The sequence below is a fragment of the Gymnoscopelus braueri genome (assembly GCF_963280865.1).
Source record: "Gymnoscopelus braueri genome assembly, chromosome: 19".
In the NCBI taxonomy this organism is placed as follows: Eukaryota; Metazoa; Chordata; class Actinopteri; order Myctophiformes; family Myctophidae; genus Gymnoscopelus; species Gymnoscopelus braueri.
The window spans coordinates 20,960,433-20,978,843 of NC_137621.1; the positions used below are offsets into that span (position 1 = coordinate 20,960,433).

At 41.1% G+C, this 18,411-nt stretch overlaps 1 protein-coding gene across 1 annotated transcript in view; it reads right to left on the bottom strand.

Moving 5' to 3' along the window:
- ltk (leukocyte receptor tyrosine kinase) overlaps positions 1-18,411 on the bottom strand; it is an 87,794-nt gene that overhangs the window by 15,427 nt on the left and 53,956 nt on the right. The window contains exons 13-19 of the mRNA XM_080413635.1: positions 17,279-17,429; positions 16,280-16,408; positions 13,327-13,483; positions 11,874-12,059; positions 9,513-9,611; positions 6,276-6,425; positions 4,871-4,984 (exon numbers count right to left, since the gene is read on the bottom strand). Of these exons, the coding sequence (XP_080269761.1) occupies positions 4,871-4,984; positions 6,276-6,425; positions 9,513-9,611; positions 11,874-12,059; positions 13,327-13,483; positions 16,280-16,408; positions 17,279-17,429 (986 nt within the window). The remainder of the gene's footprint in view (positions 1-4,870; positions 4,985-6,275; positions 6,426-9,512; positions 9,612-11,873; positions 12,060-13,326; positions 13,484-16,279; positions 16,409-17,278; positions 17,430-18,411) is intronic.

Sequence of the window (18,411 nt, forward strand, 5' to 3'; positions counted from 1 at the left end):
AGTAATAATTTATTTATGCAGTATACATGCACAGGTTCGCTCGGTAGGGGGTGGGTTATACTTTGCACTTTATGACTCAGTGTGCAGCAAAGAAGGTCACCTATGACATGTGAAAGGATATGAGGAGACACATACACCTTGATTCGCAACAGGCTACTCAAGTCACAGAATGTGTAGGTCTAGAATAGCAGACCCCCTGTACACCAATCCTCTGTGTGTGTGTGTGTGTGTGTGTGTGTGTGTGTGTGTGTGTGTGTGTGTGTGTGTGTGTGTGTGTGTGTGTGTGTGTGTGTGTGTGTGTGTGTGTGTGTGTGTGTGTGTGTGTGTGTGTGAAAGTAAATGTATACTTTTCACTGTTATCTCCAGAAGCTCACTGTAGATGAGCACAATACCCCCAGTATAATACAAAAGTGAACTCTTATCGTATTCAGCAATTAGTCGTTGTGTCACAACTGATTTATTCACCACTGACAACAGAAAGAAAGTTACACTTCATTCATTGAACACAGTTTCACACAGTTAGTGCACAAGTCAAACTAAATAGATAGATTTCAGTGACCTAACTGACCATAACCTAGAGGTGGGCACCGACATTCTTTATCAATATCAGTTCAGTTATACTTTCCCATAGATAAGTACTTACAAACTCTTTCTGGCAACACATTTGTATGGCCATGAGTTTTATATGGAATATAAGTATAGAATAATATCAGTTAATCATTTCATGTTATTACTGTATAACTGTTTGCTTATGGCTGGCTCTATCAGTGTAATGAGTTAAGTATTTGTATCCCTGGCTAATACAATGACAACTTCTAGATTAAAAGGAGCAAATAAAATTTGAACCAAAAATTTCTTTACAGAAATTGAGTGTAAAAACATGCCAACGTGTCCTCACCACTTTAATCTGTTAAAAAGAGACATGCAATATCTTCATGTTGCCAATATTGAGTAACTATACTTTACCATGTGTGACATAATGTCACAACATGCTAATGTTCAAATAACTGCGACGGAAGCAACACTGTTATCACAAATAGCTTTCTGATATACCAGTGGTTCTCAAAGTGGGGTCCAGGGACCCTCTGGGTTCCTTGACGGGGGTCCAAATGAACCCTTACGTAAGTCTGAGAATGTACACACAGAGTTGTAATTGTTTCCTAACACTAATTCCTCAACCACTTGTCCCATTGTTGGTTGACTTTGCATCTTATAATTCAAGCATTAGGTTCAAGGTGTTTATTCCAAGTCGCTCCAGTTAAGAGCTAAATTATAATAATATCATACTAGCAAACACAGCTGATATCAATATTATTCATACTGTATGATGCCCACTACTAACAATAACCAACACATATGAATGTTAGTTGATACTGTATAGTGTGGTAGGTGCTATCAAAACTAAAATCTCCATCATGAATGATTGACAGAAAGCATTGGATCCTTGTGTATCATCTGTATTTTATGAGTTAAATGTGCTATATTAGTTCAATAAAACTACCCTAAAACTGATTTTGTCACACCAATTCCTGGCAGTATAGGAGTTTCATAATAAAATGTAAGGCACTGTCGCTCAGTTTCACCTCATTCTGTGAAAGAGAGGCCATATTGGTTAAAACTCAATATTCATTGAGTTGTAAGAGAAGAAGAGGCTGATGGGAAGTGAAAGATAGAAGTGGGCAGCAGAGAGAAAGAATATAGAGAGTAAAACAATAGAGGACGAAACAACAAGCAGCCTGACAGCAGGCGGTGCAAAACCTTTCTGGCTCTTCCTGAACACACCTGTGGATATACCAGGGACAATGACTTGGACTTAGCTCCCCCTCGGACACACCTGTGGACTACACCAGGTACAAATGACTTTTTTGCTGCACTCCCTCATGGAGCTACTTGCGGATTATACTAGGGTCAGTCCACCCTAGGTGGACACGCACTGACCTTTTGCACCTTAATCCCATGTATAACGCACTGACTTTTTTTGTCTTTTTATTGTGCTCTTTTTTCTCTAAGCACCTTAACGTCCATATGTATATCATGCACAGTATAAGTATAACATGCACAGTATACATACATTGCTGCTATGCTCAGGCACCTTAGTTTTTTATTATCTCAGGTACTTTGTAAATATGTAGATAACTTGTCTGGCCTTCTGTTGCTCTCTTGTTTTGATCTCCTTCCCACTTGCCCCCCACCCCCCTCTTCTTCTCCCCCCCCCTCTTCTTTCTATGGAAATTAAAGGAGAATTCCGGACAAATTAAGTGTTATCTTTCATGTCTCGTTACTCACCTAGCGACGTAACACTGGTTGCTTGTTTCCAGAATCTGGCAACACGAGTTGCCAGGTTCTGGAAAGAAACAAGCATCCAGTGTTAAATCGTTCGCCATTAACGGCAGGCTCGCAGGAATTTTCAGCGCATGTTTGACTATCATGAGACTCTACAATGAATCGTAGTAGAGAAAAAAATAACATTGCGTCGGTTATAATAGACGAACTTCACTACCCCACGCGCTCCCATTATAACAACGGAGGGTGTTTAAAAAATGACGACAGGGGAATATATGGAAAAAAAGAACGCCACTTTTTACGTCGCTAGGTGAGTAACGAGACATGAAAGATAACACTTAATTTGTCCGGAATTCTCCTTTAACGTTGCGATGGGAACGATGTACAAAAACGAATTTCACCCACTTCTTTACCTTGTAAACCTGTTATGTGACAATAAAACTGATTCTGATTCTGATTCTGAACTAAAGATTCAGTGAAAGAAAGAAAGAAAGAAAGAAAGAAAGAAAGAAAGAAAGAAAGAAAGAAAGAAAGAAAGAAAGAAAGACAGAAAGAAAGAAAAATAATCTGCCATGCTTAAATTCTCTAATCTGCACTGGACGGATGATTAGAGCATTAACTATCTCTTAAAACCTAATAAATACTCTGTTGCACAATGGTGTCACGCATAATAGCTTGAAATTCTGTTATTTCCGTAACGGGTATAAATGAGGCTTCAGGGTTCCTGTCTCCTTTCTCTGCAGTGGATGACCGTCAATAAAAGTGACAATGGTGCAAAAGAAAGAAATATTAGGAAGATAATCCCTCACTGTCCTATTATTGCAGCAAAAGCGTATGTAGATATTAATGCCACATGTATACTTTATAAAGTGTCTGGTTAATAAGTCAAATGGTGCAGATATGTTTAGTATCTATTAAACCCAATTCATTCTTCGTCGCACGACAGTGTCGTGTGCTGAAAATAGCCGACCTACAAGCTCACAACGCGTCGCATCTGCAACGTGTTGTGAGATTGCAGGTCTGTTATTTTAGGCACGCGACAGCGCCGAGTGACGGAGCAAAACTACGCTTAATTCCACATTAAGTACAGTATATTACATAGCAGCTTTAATGTGAAACTGATTTAAACTTTTCAAAACAAAGTTAAATACTAATATGACATTAAGAGCCATTATCTATCATAAGGTTATTATTATAAATTAGATTTTGTCATTCTCTCATCCTTCAAACATCTTCCTTTCCTAAATCACCATTCATGTAAAGTAGTAAGTAAAATTTAATATATCAAAATTGGTTAATAGTCGATTCCCTAATGATTCCTTTTTTTAGCTTTTATTTGTGTGACACCTGAATTTCCCCCATGCGATTAATAAATGTCTATCTATCTACAGTATCTATCTACTATGGTCTGCATTAAAGCATTTGTATAGCTTGTTTTGTTGCGAGTTACAACAATATCTCACCTAATAAAAGAGCTGATGAGGGGAGGTGTTCACAAACGAAATGAAGTGTTGGTGAACTCTCTGCATACAATACAGAGATAGCTTTGCAAAATGCCAAATCGTATGTAACTTGCTCAATTTGTCACTCCTTATCCTGAACGTTGCCTACCTTGTATATCAACCATTTAATTTCCGATATACACCGTCCAAAAAGTATTTGAGGTTCAACTCCACTTTGAGCTAAGTGTTAAAATAAAGATACTATGACAGTTCCCCAATTTCACAAAATATCTCAAAGGTTTTTTAGTATAGGAGACGAGAAATGTCCCCCCCCCTTGAAACCCTGTCATGTATCAGAAGTCTATGCTATCTCCTCAGGCTTTCAGCTGAGGGCTGACAATATGCTTTTGTTCATTCTCAAAGAAAAACATATGTCTCCTGTCTTTATAATCGGCATATCTCTATATGCCTATAATCATGAACCTTTCAAGCTTTTCTGACAGCACAGAGCAGGTGAATCATAAATGATTCTATTCACTACCATCTAATCTGAATCAGGGTGGCCATTACCTAGTCAGCAACCGTGCTTCAAAACATAGTAGCTAAATGTCAAACCTGTCTACCTGTCCACTTTTATAGTAACAGAATATGAAAAGGAGTGTTGTATGCTGTACATTCAGTTCATACTGTACATTAAGCCCAAACTGGCCATTAACAGCAAGTGTATCCTTTTGCACATAAGGGGACTAAAACACAATGTGGTAGAGCAAGCTGCAACCACCATCACATTTAGCATTCTTTTGATCTGCAGTGACAATTCAAATCCACACACACACACCTAATTAAAATACAGCCAGTGGAAGTAGAAAGTTGCCTGAAAAAAAGTAAAATTGCGTATATTGTTGTCACTAAGTTTGAATCGACTGCATTGTTCACATCAGAGTAATACTCGACGTGTGTCCCACACAGTTCTCATAGTTCACAGTCTGAGCAGGGCACTTGAACACCGACACTCGTCGAGCGTGGCTCATCGTTACTCTGTCAGTATCATCTAGTGCTGTCTTGTCTACGTGTGTGTGGCTGAGGTCACAGCCGGTGGAAGGTGGAAGGCACGGACTGGACACAGAACTGGAAGAGTCTCTTACTGAGGGTGAGGCTGGCGCACGTCAGGACGACGCCCGTCACGATGGTGGATGCCACCACAGCCAGGATCAACGACAGAGATAGCTGGCCCTCCGGAGCCGGGCCCTGAGGAACTCCTGCTGGAGAGAGAGAAGGGGAGAGAGAGTTGATGGTGGGCTACAGTGTAAATAAACTATAGGGGGAAAGGGCAGTGTGTACTTGCAAGACTGTATCTGTTTCACTTACTGCCGGAATTAGGACAGTTGTTTTGGATTGTATTGCCTAATCAAAAATAAAGACTCACAGAGTAACTTTGCCTTTATGTTTGCATGCATGCAATATTTGTGATTTCCTTTGTGAGACCTTTGAAAGAGAAATGTTGGTAGCATTTTAACCCCCTCATAAAGCCTTCATACAGTATGTGATTTTTAAACAGTTAAAGCTACAATGCGGGACCTTTTTAAATGAATAAAACATTATTTTAACCAATCTTTATGGTATGTTTGTTAATACAACAAAACTAGTAAAGTACATTTGCAGTGGTTGGAGGTGGTCTCCCTGCTCTTCCATTGAGAAATCTAGACCCCATGGTGTCGGGTGGGACACTGACTTGTTGACAATTTAAATAAAGGTATTTGAAGCAAACGTCGAACTGGACTGTACACTAGATGGATCGCCGTCTTTTTTGCAGTTCAAGTATCATTGCAAATGCAATTACCTCTCTCTCTCGGGAGAGAGAGAACAACAGACAAAGCCAAAGTGCAGTAACTAAGAGAAAAAAACTGAAAAACAGGTTTAAAATTGTTTCAACTGGTCAGCCAAATGAGATATCGGGATATAAGTGATATTATATTAGTATATCTGTTCTTGAGGTAATTGTTTATCCCCCAAAATGTTTATCCCTCAAAGGCTAATTTGACCCATGGGATACACAAATAAGTTGGTGTGTCCAAAAATGCAGTTACTGCACTTTGGCTATAAATGTATAGGGCAGTGTAGCTTTAATACATTATTTCTAACATTATAATGTAAGCACATTTAAGGACATATCTTTTATAAAGTTATAAAAAAACAATTAACCCTCCCACCCAAGCATTTGTATATGATATATAAGCCTTTGTTTGCCCTGGGTAAGGGGAGTGATAAAAGGACCACTGCACAGTCACTGTGAGCTACCTCAATGCACGAGGAACTCAGCATGTTCAAAAGGACCTTTACGGGTCTGTAACTCAAGAGAGGGTTTTACAGTGTAGATTGGGATCCCAGAGACAGCAAATTCAAACCATTAAAGGCAGAAAAGCCCCAAAAATATTAATAAATAAATAAGAAATGGGGGTCCGTGGCCCACTATGCATATCAACCTAGGGGTCGTTAAAAATGTAAAAAAGAAAGTTGAGAATAGCTGGTATAAGGTATTTCCACAGCTACCTGTGCATGTGACATTGTCGCTGGCCAGCACTTCATCATTGTGACAGAGGCAGAGGATGCCATGGGTTTCCTCATCTCGTGTACACCTCTGGGATTGACAGTGGCTGCATGGCTGCATGTTGATCAAACACTCACCGTGGCTTTCCATGGCTGTGGGAGACAAGGGATACATACTAAACCCATTAAGACCTGGAACTGTGTCATTTTTAGATTTGAACTAAAAAGCATTATTTTACACTTTGGGCTATTCAAAAATAGCACATCTACAAGCTCATAGCGCGGCACCGAGTGCCGCGCTATGAGCTTGTAGATCTGCTATTTTTGAAAATTCGTGAAAATGTGTGCAAATCTGAATATATATATTTTTAAAGCGAACATTTTTAACTCAAATCTTTGCTTCTGGGGGTCCCTGGAACGAAATATTTTGATGGTCCGCGGCCAAATACATATAGTTTTGGGGGTCCTTGACATGAAAAAGATTGAGCACCACTGATATAGAAACATACGTTTTTCAGAATACTGTTGAGATTTAGGAGACATGTAGAATCGGCTTCAGGTCTCAATGGGATAAATGCACGGTCAAACGCTCGCACACGCACGCACGCACGCACGCACGCACGCACGCACGCACGCACGCACGCACGCACGCACGCACGCACGCACGCACGCACGCACGCACGCACGCACGCACACACACACACACACACACACACACACACACACACACACACACACACACACACACACACACACACACACACACACACACACACACACACACACACACACACACACACACACACTCTGCTTGTGTATACTCTCTGCAGGGATTATCAGTACAGACACCATTGTAGCGTGTTATTTTTGCAAGGATGGCTCAGATGACTAATAACTCTGATTGACGTCATTGTTGCATTAACCTTTAATTTGCTGATCAATCACTGCCAGTGTTTTCCAAAAAATGCACCTCAGATACCGCCCTGTTCAAGCACATTATTAAAATGCCATGTTAACGTACTGTATGAGGTCATGCTTTTACTGAAACATTGCTAATTTATGCCTTGACATCTGCGCAGAAGGGTCTTATTTCAGTCAAAGATTACATGATAACCACAAAACATCCACTTAACCTATAATATGTTGGTAAAGTATACAGTATATACTTTGTTGTATGACAAATAGTGAAAATAGCTCACAACATGTTGCATTGTGACATCCTGTGAGCTTTTGGATCTGATATTTTCTAACATTTTTGAAAAATTCTTGAAAATCTGCCCAAAACAGGGATGCCAGGGATAATGTGATTAGATATTTTGTCATTAAGTCATTTGATTTTCTCTCTCTCTCTCTCTCTCTCTCTCTCTCTCTCTCTCTCTCTCATGCCATATGAAATTGTTGTCGGGCAGAAACCTTCTATCTCCATATTTTATGTTTTAGTTTTCTTCCCTGTACATTAATGCTCTACTTTGTCGTACAACCGCGTAGTGAAGTAGTGAAAATAGCCATGTAGATATTTTCTCTATTTATTTTTTAAGTGAAAGTGAAAGTGAAAGTGGTTAAGTGAAAGTCTGTTCAATGAAAAGTATTAATAAGAGCTTGTTGTGACTAAACATTTTCCAGTTCCTGAAAAAGAAACGGTTTTGGACATATGAGGTTTCCGCCCCCGACAGTGACAAAATCTTGCGTTCATCTCATGTCCATTTCACGACAGAGGCAGCTATTGTGTCTATGTCTGTGTGAACGGGGCCAGCGGCAACTCATGCTACAACCACAAATGACAGACGGGGTGACAATGGACGCCTGTCCTCCTGTCCTCCTGCTGCAGCGGACGCAGAGACACTGCGGCGCCCCAGGCAACAGGTTCCGTGAGGCTGTGAATTAGTTAACTACTGGCCGCAGCCATTTCGATCCCCTCCTCTGTCTGAATAATGAGAATCAGATGGCAGGGAGTAGGGACTTGCGCAAACAAACACATGGACTTTTATATATGGATATATATAAATCACAGTTGTTTGCACTCCCCAGGAAAGGTGAAAATGTATGTGGGGAGGGAGTGTGTGCTTGTTCTAAACATTATGTGCGTATATACTTTCACCGAGACAGATGGACACAAACAGGTAAACACATGCACAGTTAGAGAGAGAGAGAGACAGTTAGAGAGAGAGACACACACACACACACACACACACACACACACACACACACACACACACACACACACACACACACACACACACACACACACACACACACACACACACACACACACACACACACACACACACACACACACACACACCCTGCAGCCTCCAATGGATCAACTAGTTAAGAGAGAAATGTGCCCTCCAAGAGCTTAATGTTCACACAGGCAATGTCTCTTTGCTTTGGAAATAATAGGAGATGTTTACAATGGTGTAAAGGACGGCTATTTCAGATAATTCAGTCAGCGTTGGGCAGCACACGACATGATTCCTCTAAAAGTGCTCAGGCTACGAACAACACTGGTGCAATATTATGTGTCGTCTTTAAGCCTGGGAACGAGGTCAGGGACATCAAAGCAGGTTGTTTGACCAATGTGTCCTGACGGTGCTTTTAACCTCTTAAGCCCTTTGCATGAAAATAGCCGAAAAAAGCTCAAAACGTGGTCGCACCGATTTGCCATTTTTGCTTTTTCTGAAGACGTTTGCAAAAGATTTTAGCTATAACCATTATTTTATACTTTGGCTATTCAAAAATAGCAGATATACAAGCTCATTGTAGATCTACTATTTTTGAAAAAACATTTGTGCAAATCTTTGAATACATATATTGTTTTATACAACATTTTTAACTCAAATCTTTGCTTCTGGGGGTCCCTGGAACAAAAGATTTCGAGATGGGGGTCCGCGGCCAAATACATATAATTTTGGGGGTCCTTGACATGAAAAGGTTTGAGCACCACTGATATAGCAACATACGTTTTTCAGAAAACTGTTTACATTTTCATCTATGTACTGTACATGCCCAAAGTAAGGACACCAGGGTGAAAGTGGTTAGCAAGCACCCACCCACTTGACGAAGTCTACCAACTGTTCATGATGGTTGTTTGTACTGTGGCAGAAAAGACTGAAAGGATGAGAATGTGTATTGCACATGCACCAGACCAGATGGTGTTTGATCATATAATTATCAGAGGTATTATGTGTTGCAACAAAGCCTTTAAGACCCATTGCTTCACTTCTGTGGTTCCGGCCTCACCTGCAAGAGGCTGCAGGAAGATCTCCCCCATCGGGTGGATGAATGAGATACCCATCTGGCCATCTGCTGTGATGTCATCAGTCAGCGCCGCATCACCCCCTGGGATTGAGTTGAAAGCAACATTCCTGTCACCGCTTTAAATCAGCGTACAGTAAAATCCTCTATAGTAGCTAGCTGATAAAATCCACATTATTTTAATTTTCCAAATTAAAACAAGATATACGTATATTTTTGGGTTAAAACTAAACGTTTTGTTGGAGAGACATTGAGACCCCTATTACTGAACAAAATAGTCTCGCATGGCCAGACTGTTGCCTCCCACAATTTTCAAATGCTTCCGGTCATACAGTCTGGAGCACGGAAGCTCCTTTGATGATCAAGTGATAAAGCGGATGTGAAGCCTCCTCCCCACTTCCGTTTCGTCTTTACAGTCGCGCAAATGTATCCTAATATAAATCTAAATAATCAGAGCATAATTATATAACTTGCTGCTTAGCAGAAATGTAAATTAAAAAATAAAATCTAAAGATATTTTAAAACATATTTTCGTGAACGGAAATGACAGCTTCCTGCCTCGGATTTCGGGAGGTGTAGTTCCAGACTCTATATAGCATTCGGAGATTGAGGAATAGTTGTCTGGCTACGCGAGACTACTGAACAAACACTCTAGCAATGAGTACTATCAGAATGTAGAGCTATTTAACACTTATTTTAACCGAAGAAAATCACTTACCCTACCTTTAAGTAAATAGGTGTATCCCATATTAAAATTGGCTTAAGGGAGGTGGACGAGCCTCTGACGTCACGCTCATGTCACCATGACTCAGCCATAACCATATAAGGAGTTCCCAATGCAGCTACGCCCAACTATGGAGTGTGTTGTCTAACCTCAATGTGTCGTAATGGCATCAGCAAACAAATCAATCATCTCCATATGGGCATATACTGATGACATCAGGGATCTCCGTACTGTATATGGGCATAAGAGACTCTCCATATATGGGATTAAAAGGGACAAGGACTGACAGATACAGAGATCTCCATATATGGGCATAAAAGGGACAAGGACTTTGGCGCCCGTTGGCCTAGCGGTCCAGGCGCATACCACTATAGGCCGAACCTCTAGTGTGTTTTAATTTGGAAACACATCAAAATAATGTGGATTTTATAGACACTGTCACAATCATTCAGGATATAACTGCATATAACTGCATTGCTTGCTTCACATTGTAGAGGGACAGTGTAATGAGACATTATGAGAAATGTTATCACCAAATTTAGCTAAATAGCAGATGTGTCACAGTGCGACGAGCTTGCTGAGGCCCTGTCCACATGTTTTAGGCCCTTGAAAACAGACTTTTGGGAAAATTCAGGCCACAGTGAAAATTGTTTAAAAAACACTGTTTCTGCGTTGCCATGTGGACAAGGTAAACAGAGTTTTGTCTGCCACGTCATAGTGTGCGCCAGAGTTTTAAGCCCTTGGGGCTTATTGCTTATAACACTGAGGATTTTACTGTGTACGGAAGTACCACCCGCTAGCATAGTGATTAGAGTGAAACAGCATGCTTGATCTACAATTACTGTCACTTTACAAGTCACAGGCAATGAGAAGACAGCCATGAATGTGAACAACGTGGCCCTCTTCTCCGAGGGGATCATGTAGATTCTCTGGTTTGCTCTGAATCCCCCTGTGAGAACCCCCATGGTGGTGAGTGATGGTAGACACTCTCTTTTTCTGGTTTCTCATATAGAAGAACAAATAAGCCGGAGGCTCAAGAAACAGCGAATCCCATAAGAAAATGTCAGAGAGATGGACAGTCAAACAGGACAAATACAGTGATCGGGGGTGAAACGTTGTACTGTATAATAGACAAAGTCTTCATATGAAGAAATATACATTACATCAAGAATGCCATTTCAATTTCTATGATATTCGCTGTTAAATGACTGTACATATATCAGCTGTACAATAATACATAATATAATAATGTCTGTACACAATACCTAATACAATTATGTCATTAGTCTCATATCCACTGTCAATAGTCAGTACATGTCAGTACATGTTATATAGTCAGTACGTGTTATTACAAAGTTAATATTATTGGTGATAGATTGTGCATACGGCTATATTTATATTAACATTATTATTAACAGTTTATACATTATGCTAACCCAGTCAGTCCAAGTGCAGGTGGCTAGGTCAGACATTAGGTCTACTTATTCGTATTCTAATCTTTATTAAATTTGTACTCTTACTCTTACTTGTATTTATCCTGTTTCATGCTCACTGCGGTGCTGCTAGGACACCTGAATTTCCCTGCAGGGATCAATTAAGTTCTATCTATCCATTTCCATTACCTCTGTACCCTCCTCCGCCTCCTCCCGCGGTGCAGGCACCCCCTCCGCCCCCAAAGCCTCCATAGGTGGGCCAGCTGAGCTTGGACAGGGCCAGCGGGCACGAGTGTCCACCCTCTGCCCCCTCAACCAGAGACTTGCCAGCCCTCGGGTAGATAACAGCGCTGTCCTTCCACCCGCCACCTCCACCTGCCAGAGAGATTAAAAAAACACACACACACACACACACACACACACACACACACACACACACAAAGTGGATTACAAAGAGTGCTGGCCCCCACTGTCTTTCCTGTGTGGTGCAGGGTGGTGGCTGGAGTTATCCTGTGTGCATCGATTTGATCGATTCCCAGGTTTCCCACACAGACACACAGATCTGTATCTAAACGATCCCACCATGGTTTCAATAAGATGAGCTGAGAGATGTTCTATACGCTGGGACTCTGCTGGTCAAGGAGGATTTGCGGAGAATTTTCCAGATGACGTATTTTCCAAGAGGAGGAGAGACAGGCCCCCGCTGCCATATATGTACTCCTCTCAGAGGTCATGCCATGTCAAGAAGTTAAAGCTGCCTTCTAGACTGAGCCCTTCCATCCACAGGCCAAACATATCCATCTGAGTGTGTGTGTGTGTGTGTGTGTGTGTGTGTGTGTTGTGTTCTGCAGTGGTGGAAAGTTTTGATTTACTTACCACTAATTGGGATAATCGAAAATAAAAAATATAATTTTTAATACAGGGCCTTTACGAGAGAGAGAGAGAGAGAGAGAGAGAGAGAGAGAGAGAGAGAGAGAGAGAGAGAGAGAGAGAGAGAGAGAGAGAGAGAGAGAGAGAGAGAGAGAGAGAGAGAGAGAGAGAGAGTGTGTGCGTGTATGGATGGCGGTGTGCATTGGTGTGTATTCAGGACAAACTAATCCACTCCTGGCCTTCATCTGACATTCCCTGTGAGTAGACTGAAATGACTGCCTCTTGGAGAAATGAAAGCTGTGTGTATACATACTGTATGTATCAGAGAGAAAGCAGTTCCAGACCTTCATTATCTGTAAAAGGTTTTTATATGACATGCACTCGAACCGTCAACAGAGGCTTATGTCTTTTTTGTCTCTGGATGAAAAGCAGCAGCGTGCTCTGTATTTACACTGAAGCACCCTGTAATTCGAGGGCTTGGAGCACAAAGGGCACGAGTGACATATTCAGAATTTTACAGGAGAGCTTTCCAAATCTGATTCCAATCTTTGAATACATTGTTTTAAACACCATTTTCAACTCAAATCTTTGCTTCTTTCGCTTCCAAAAATATATATTCAAAGATTTGCACAAATGTTCATGATTTAAAAAAAAATAGCAGATCTACAAGCTCATAGATTGTATATCTGCTATTTTTGAATAGCCAAAGAAATCTTAAAATGACACAGATGCGTTCCTGGTCTTAATGGGTTAAAGAGAATAACACAGTTACCTGCGGCGCCGGTCAGTCCGTCGCTGCTGGCTGCTATAGTGTCGTTCTCATACTGTTCCAGGGGAGTCTGGTCCATACTGGACTCTGGGTCCTCCAGGTAGGCATTACCTCCTCCACCAGCCGCGATCAACAGAGGAACCAGCTCGCCTCCTTCGATCTATCAATACAGTGGTCGAAGAAGCACTCAGATATTTTACTTGAGTAAAAGTAGCATTACCACAATAGCCTATAGGAATGCTCCTGTTACAAGTAAAGGGCCTGTATTCGAAAATTTAAAAATGTAAAAAGCAGATCTACAAGCTCACTACACAACGTGTTGTGAGCTTGTACAGTAGCTTGTAGTGTAAAATAGGGCTTATTTTTGCATTTGTATTTGTAGGCAACGATGGAGGGCTTGTCTGAGGGCGACCTAGAGAGAGTATTAATCTGCAAGTAATTAGTAATTAAAGCTGTCAAATAATAGTCGTGGAGTAAAAAGTACAATATTTGTCTCTGATATATGTAGTGGAGTAGAAGTATTAAACAACATTTTATACTCAAGTAAAGTAAAATACCTAAAAAAATTACTTAAGTTCAGTACTTCAGTACCGTAAATGTACTTTCCAACACTGTGTCTACTTTATTACATTTCCACCTGGGTCGTTATGGTTTCCCAGGGTATCCTGGGTTAATTTACTAAAATAGCAGCAGACAAAATAAAAACAATTAAAAAAATATCAAGCACTATTTGATTTTTCAATATTAGCTGTGCAAATTCATTACACGCTTGTTTTAACCTAAACTACCTAAATTAATCACTATCTAAACTAGGGCAACTATTGTTGCTTTTGATGGGATTTTACACTTGATGCTCTGTTTTTCATCGTCTCCGCCAGGCCGAAATGCATGGTTGAGACTATGTTTTGCACCCTGTCCGTCTGTCCGTCCGTGTGTGCGTGTGTCCGTCTGTGAACAGCTAATCTCCGGCACCGTTGCCTTGATCGCAGCGAAACTGTGCACACACACTCCCTGGATGCGAGAGCTGAACCTCTGCCCCAAAATGTTCACATGTGCCTGTTATAGCACCACCAGGAGGACATTTTTTGCAAAGCACATTTTTTGACAGTACTCCTACAGATTTTGTCCAAACATCACGCAAATCGGTACACAGTATCTCTAAAGTCATTAAACGAAAAGCCTCATTCCGATTTTTCATATTCCATCCTGATTGGCTAAGACTGGCTTCCAAAGTTTGCAGGAGTGCTCCGTTTTGAACAAAATGCCTCAAATCATGAACACAACGTGCGATTTCCGTGAAATTTTGCAGGCTCTGTGTGGAGTTTGCATGTTCTCCCCGTGTCTCCTAGGGTAGGTACCCTCACAAGGTGGCGCGTTGTGAGCTTGAAGATTAAAGGGTTAAAGAGGTTAAACTGAAGCAAGCCCAAATAAGCAACTACACTTTAGAAACAAGCCCAAAACAAGCCAAAAAAAAAAACACAACCCGCAACTACCAATATTTACTACAGTCTTTACAGGAAAACAAGCCCAAAGTCGCTTATAATAAGCAGACTTGGCAACACTGCTGACCTCTCATGTGTGTTCTGGTTATATTTACACCCGTGACTTAGATTCAGAGACTGCGATGAATCATTTACAGAATGCATGTAGACATTCCTGCATGCTTATCAGCATGTAGAAACAGTGCAGCAGTGGACAAAGTACTCAACCCCAGTACTTTGTCAAGTACAAGGTATAGCTACTGCCGGTCAAATATTACTCAACTACAAGTTGCTCTTTCATATTTGAGTTAAAAGTATACTGGAGTACTTGCATTCAGTGGTGGAAAAAGTACTCAAATGTTTTACTTAAGTAAAAGTATCAATACTGCAATGTAGAAACACTCTGTTAAAGGAGAATACCGGACAAATTAAGTGTTGTCTTTGATGTCTCGTTACTCACCTATTGACGTGAAAAGTGGCGTTCTTTTTTTACATCGATTCCCCTGTCGTCATTTTTTAAACCCCCTCCGTTGTCATAATGGGAGCGCGTGGGTTAGGGAGATTCGACAGGGGAATCGATGGAAAAAAAGAACGCCACTTTTCACGTCAATAGGTGAGTAACGAGACATCAAAGACAACACTTAATTTGTCCGGTATTCTCCTTTAAGTAAAAGTCAGGAATTCTAAATGTACTTGAGTAAAAGTACAAAAGTATTGGTATCAAAATGTACTTAAAGTACCAACAGTAGAAAGTACTCATTAGGCAGAATGTCCCGTTTCACAAGTTTTCAAATGTATAAAATGTATAAAAAATGTTTTGAAAATGGTAGATCTACAAGCTCACAATGCGTCGCGATGCGACGCATTGCGAGCTTGTAGATCGGCTATTTTCAAATGGCCGAAATGTATATAGGGCTGAAGTGGTTAATTGTAATAACAATCAGAATCTACAAAGTAACTAGAAACAAAAATGTTCAAATAATTGTAGATGCAGATTGCATGTTTATGGACATAATCTGCGGGGACAGGCGGTATAAAGTCCAGCAAAAATGTTCTCCATCTGTCTGCAACACAGAGCAGAACGCACGCGACGCAGCTCGTCTGCAGTGGTGTACTGTAAAGTAACTAAGTACATTTACTCAAGTTTTACTTGTAACAGAGTATTTCTACATTGCAGAATTGATACTTTTACTAGTTTACTAATAACTGTATCTTGTGCTCTGCTCCTGGGGGTTTGTGATTTCAGATCTGTGTCAAGTAATTGCAATTTCACACAATTTCACACAAAGTCACACCGCCAAACTGAATGCAATATCATTGCAATAAATGGTAAATGGTTAATAAATGGTCAATCCTGAGCTGAAGTGTTTAAATGAATTAGCTAATTTTGGCGAGGAGATCTATCTATCTACCCACCCATTTATTTTTGCATATTTGAGTTCATTTATTTGTTGTGTATTTGTTTTCTTTGTCACCTTGTAAATGTAGGTGGCCCCGCCTCCTCCGCCTCCACCGCCGGCCCACACGGCGGTGCCCTCCCCTCGGTGGTGGTCTTCAATCACTGATGACTCTCCCAAGCAGATCTTCTGGGTGAGAGGGTTCCTCTACGCCCCATACACAGAGAGAGAGAGAGAGAGAGAGAGAGAGAGACACACACACAGAGACAGAGACAGAGAGAGAGAGAGAGAGAGAGAGAGAGAGAGAGAGAGAGAGAGAGAGAGAGAGAGAGAGAGAGAGAGAGAGAGAGAGGTAAATACTTGGGTACGTTTGTTAACAAACAAACAAACAAGCTGCAAGGGCGCACACCAATAGTGCAGAGGTGCTGACCACGGTGCATACGAATAAAAATGGAAAAAGAGGTCGCACTGCTCGTAGCCACGATGCAGATGAATTTGATTAAATTATTAGGAAACCAACGTTTCAACCTGACAAAAGGTCTTCTTTGGGGAATGAAAACAGCAGGAGCTAACCTCATATAGGGAAGGACACAGGTGTGTTCCCTTTTGAGAGGTGTGTCCTCAAATCAGGGTACCTTAACTAACTAAGGAGGGGCAACCAATTATCACGCTTTGACAATGTACTACAACATCCATCCATGGTATACAAAAGACATTTACACAAAACAAAATCCATCTGCATCTACATTGTAGATCATGTTTCTGCTTATTGTTGTAGATTCTACAACAATAAGCAGAAACACAGTCTTTAACTCTTAACCACTACTGTAAGTGTTCTCCATCACCTCTCCAAGCCCTCTTATTCAGACTAGGTGTTTTTAAACGGATATTTAAACCACAACAACCCTGGTGTCCCGTTCTTGGGCATGTCATTATTATAGGTGACAATTCTCAAATGTTTTCAGAAACAGTCAAGATATTTATTCTCCCCCCCCCCCCTAAAATAGGGCTGTTACTTTTAACCCTGTTAACCCCCCTGTCCTCTCCTCTTTCCCATCCAATCACCCCTTTCCTCACCCCAGGGCAGGCATCCTCTCCCTGATGGCCCACAAGGATATAGAGCAGGTCTCCTTTCTCCAGAGGGAAGATGACAGATATGATGACACCGTGGGAGCGTTTGTTGTGGTTTTTAGCTCCTTTCCCTCCCGCGGCGCCATAGGCAGAGATCCTGAGGGCAACACACAGATCAGCCTCTGTCAGCGTGGACCAGCTGAGCTACGAGTATCAGCAACACATGGGGAGCAAAGCATTACAGGAATGTTGTTTTTCTGCCCTCGGCCTGCCTATACCACACAGGAAAGAGTGCAATGTGATATAGAACAGTTCTCAACCTTTTTTAACAACTTGAACCCCAGAATCCATATTCTAGGGCAAACATTAGCCAAAAATTGTTGATCTGCAAGCTCATAACGCGTCACGTTGCGACGCGTTGTCAGCTTGCAGATCGGTTATTTTTGGCGAAGAGATTTGATGTAGAGGGAAAAAAGTGGTCCACCTACAGTTGCAACTCAGGTCCGTTTTGCTAAGAATAGAGGGTTTAAGTGGTTAATTTCAAGGGCCCCCATTAGGCCACTGTTTCCCAAACAGTGGGTTTGGACCCATATTTCAAAAGATTTTAAAAGATCCCCCCTCCCCAGAAAAATCTAAATGTTTCATGAATTAAAAACAAATTCAAACATTTTTTCTAAATAACTTCATAGAATTTTTTTTTTTTGAAGAAATAACTTTTAAGAAGTAGTGAAAATAGCTGATGCTGTTGCATCGCGACACATTGTGAGCTTGTAGATCTGCTATTTTCACTAGTTTGGGTGACCCGGGAGACATCAAATTTCCCCTTTGGGTCTCGCGCTAAAAAGTTTGGGAACCACTGCATTCTGCATTAGGCCATGGACCCCCTTTTGGTACCTTTTTTGTTGTATCTATTCTATGGGACCCGATTCTGCACTGTAAAATCCTAAATTGCTTCTGGGGGTCCCTGGAACAAAATATTTTGAGATGGAGGTCCGCGGCCAAAAACATATCATTTTGGGTGGTCCTTGACATTAAAAAGTTTGAGCACCACGGATATAGCAACATAGGTTTTTCAGAAAACTATCAGGATTTAGAAGACATTCGTAGAATCTGCCTCAGGTCTTAATGGGTTAACAAAG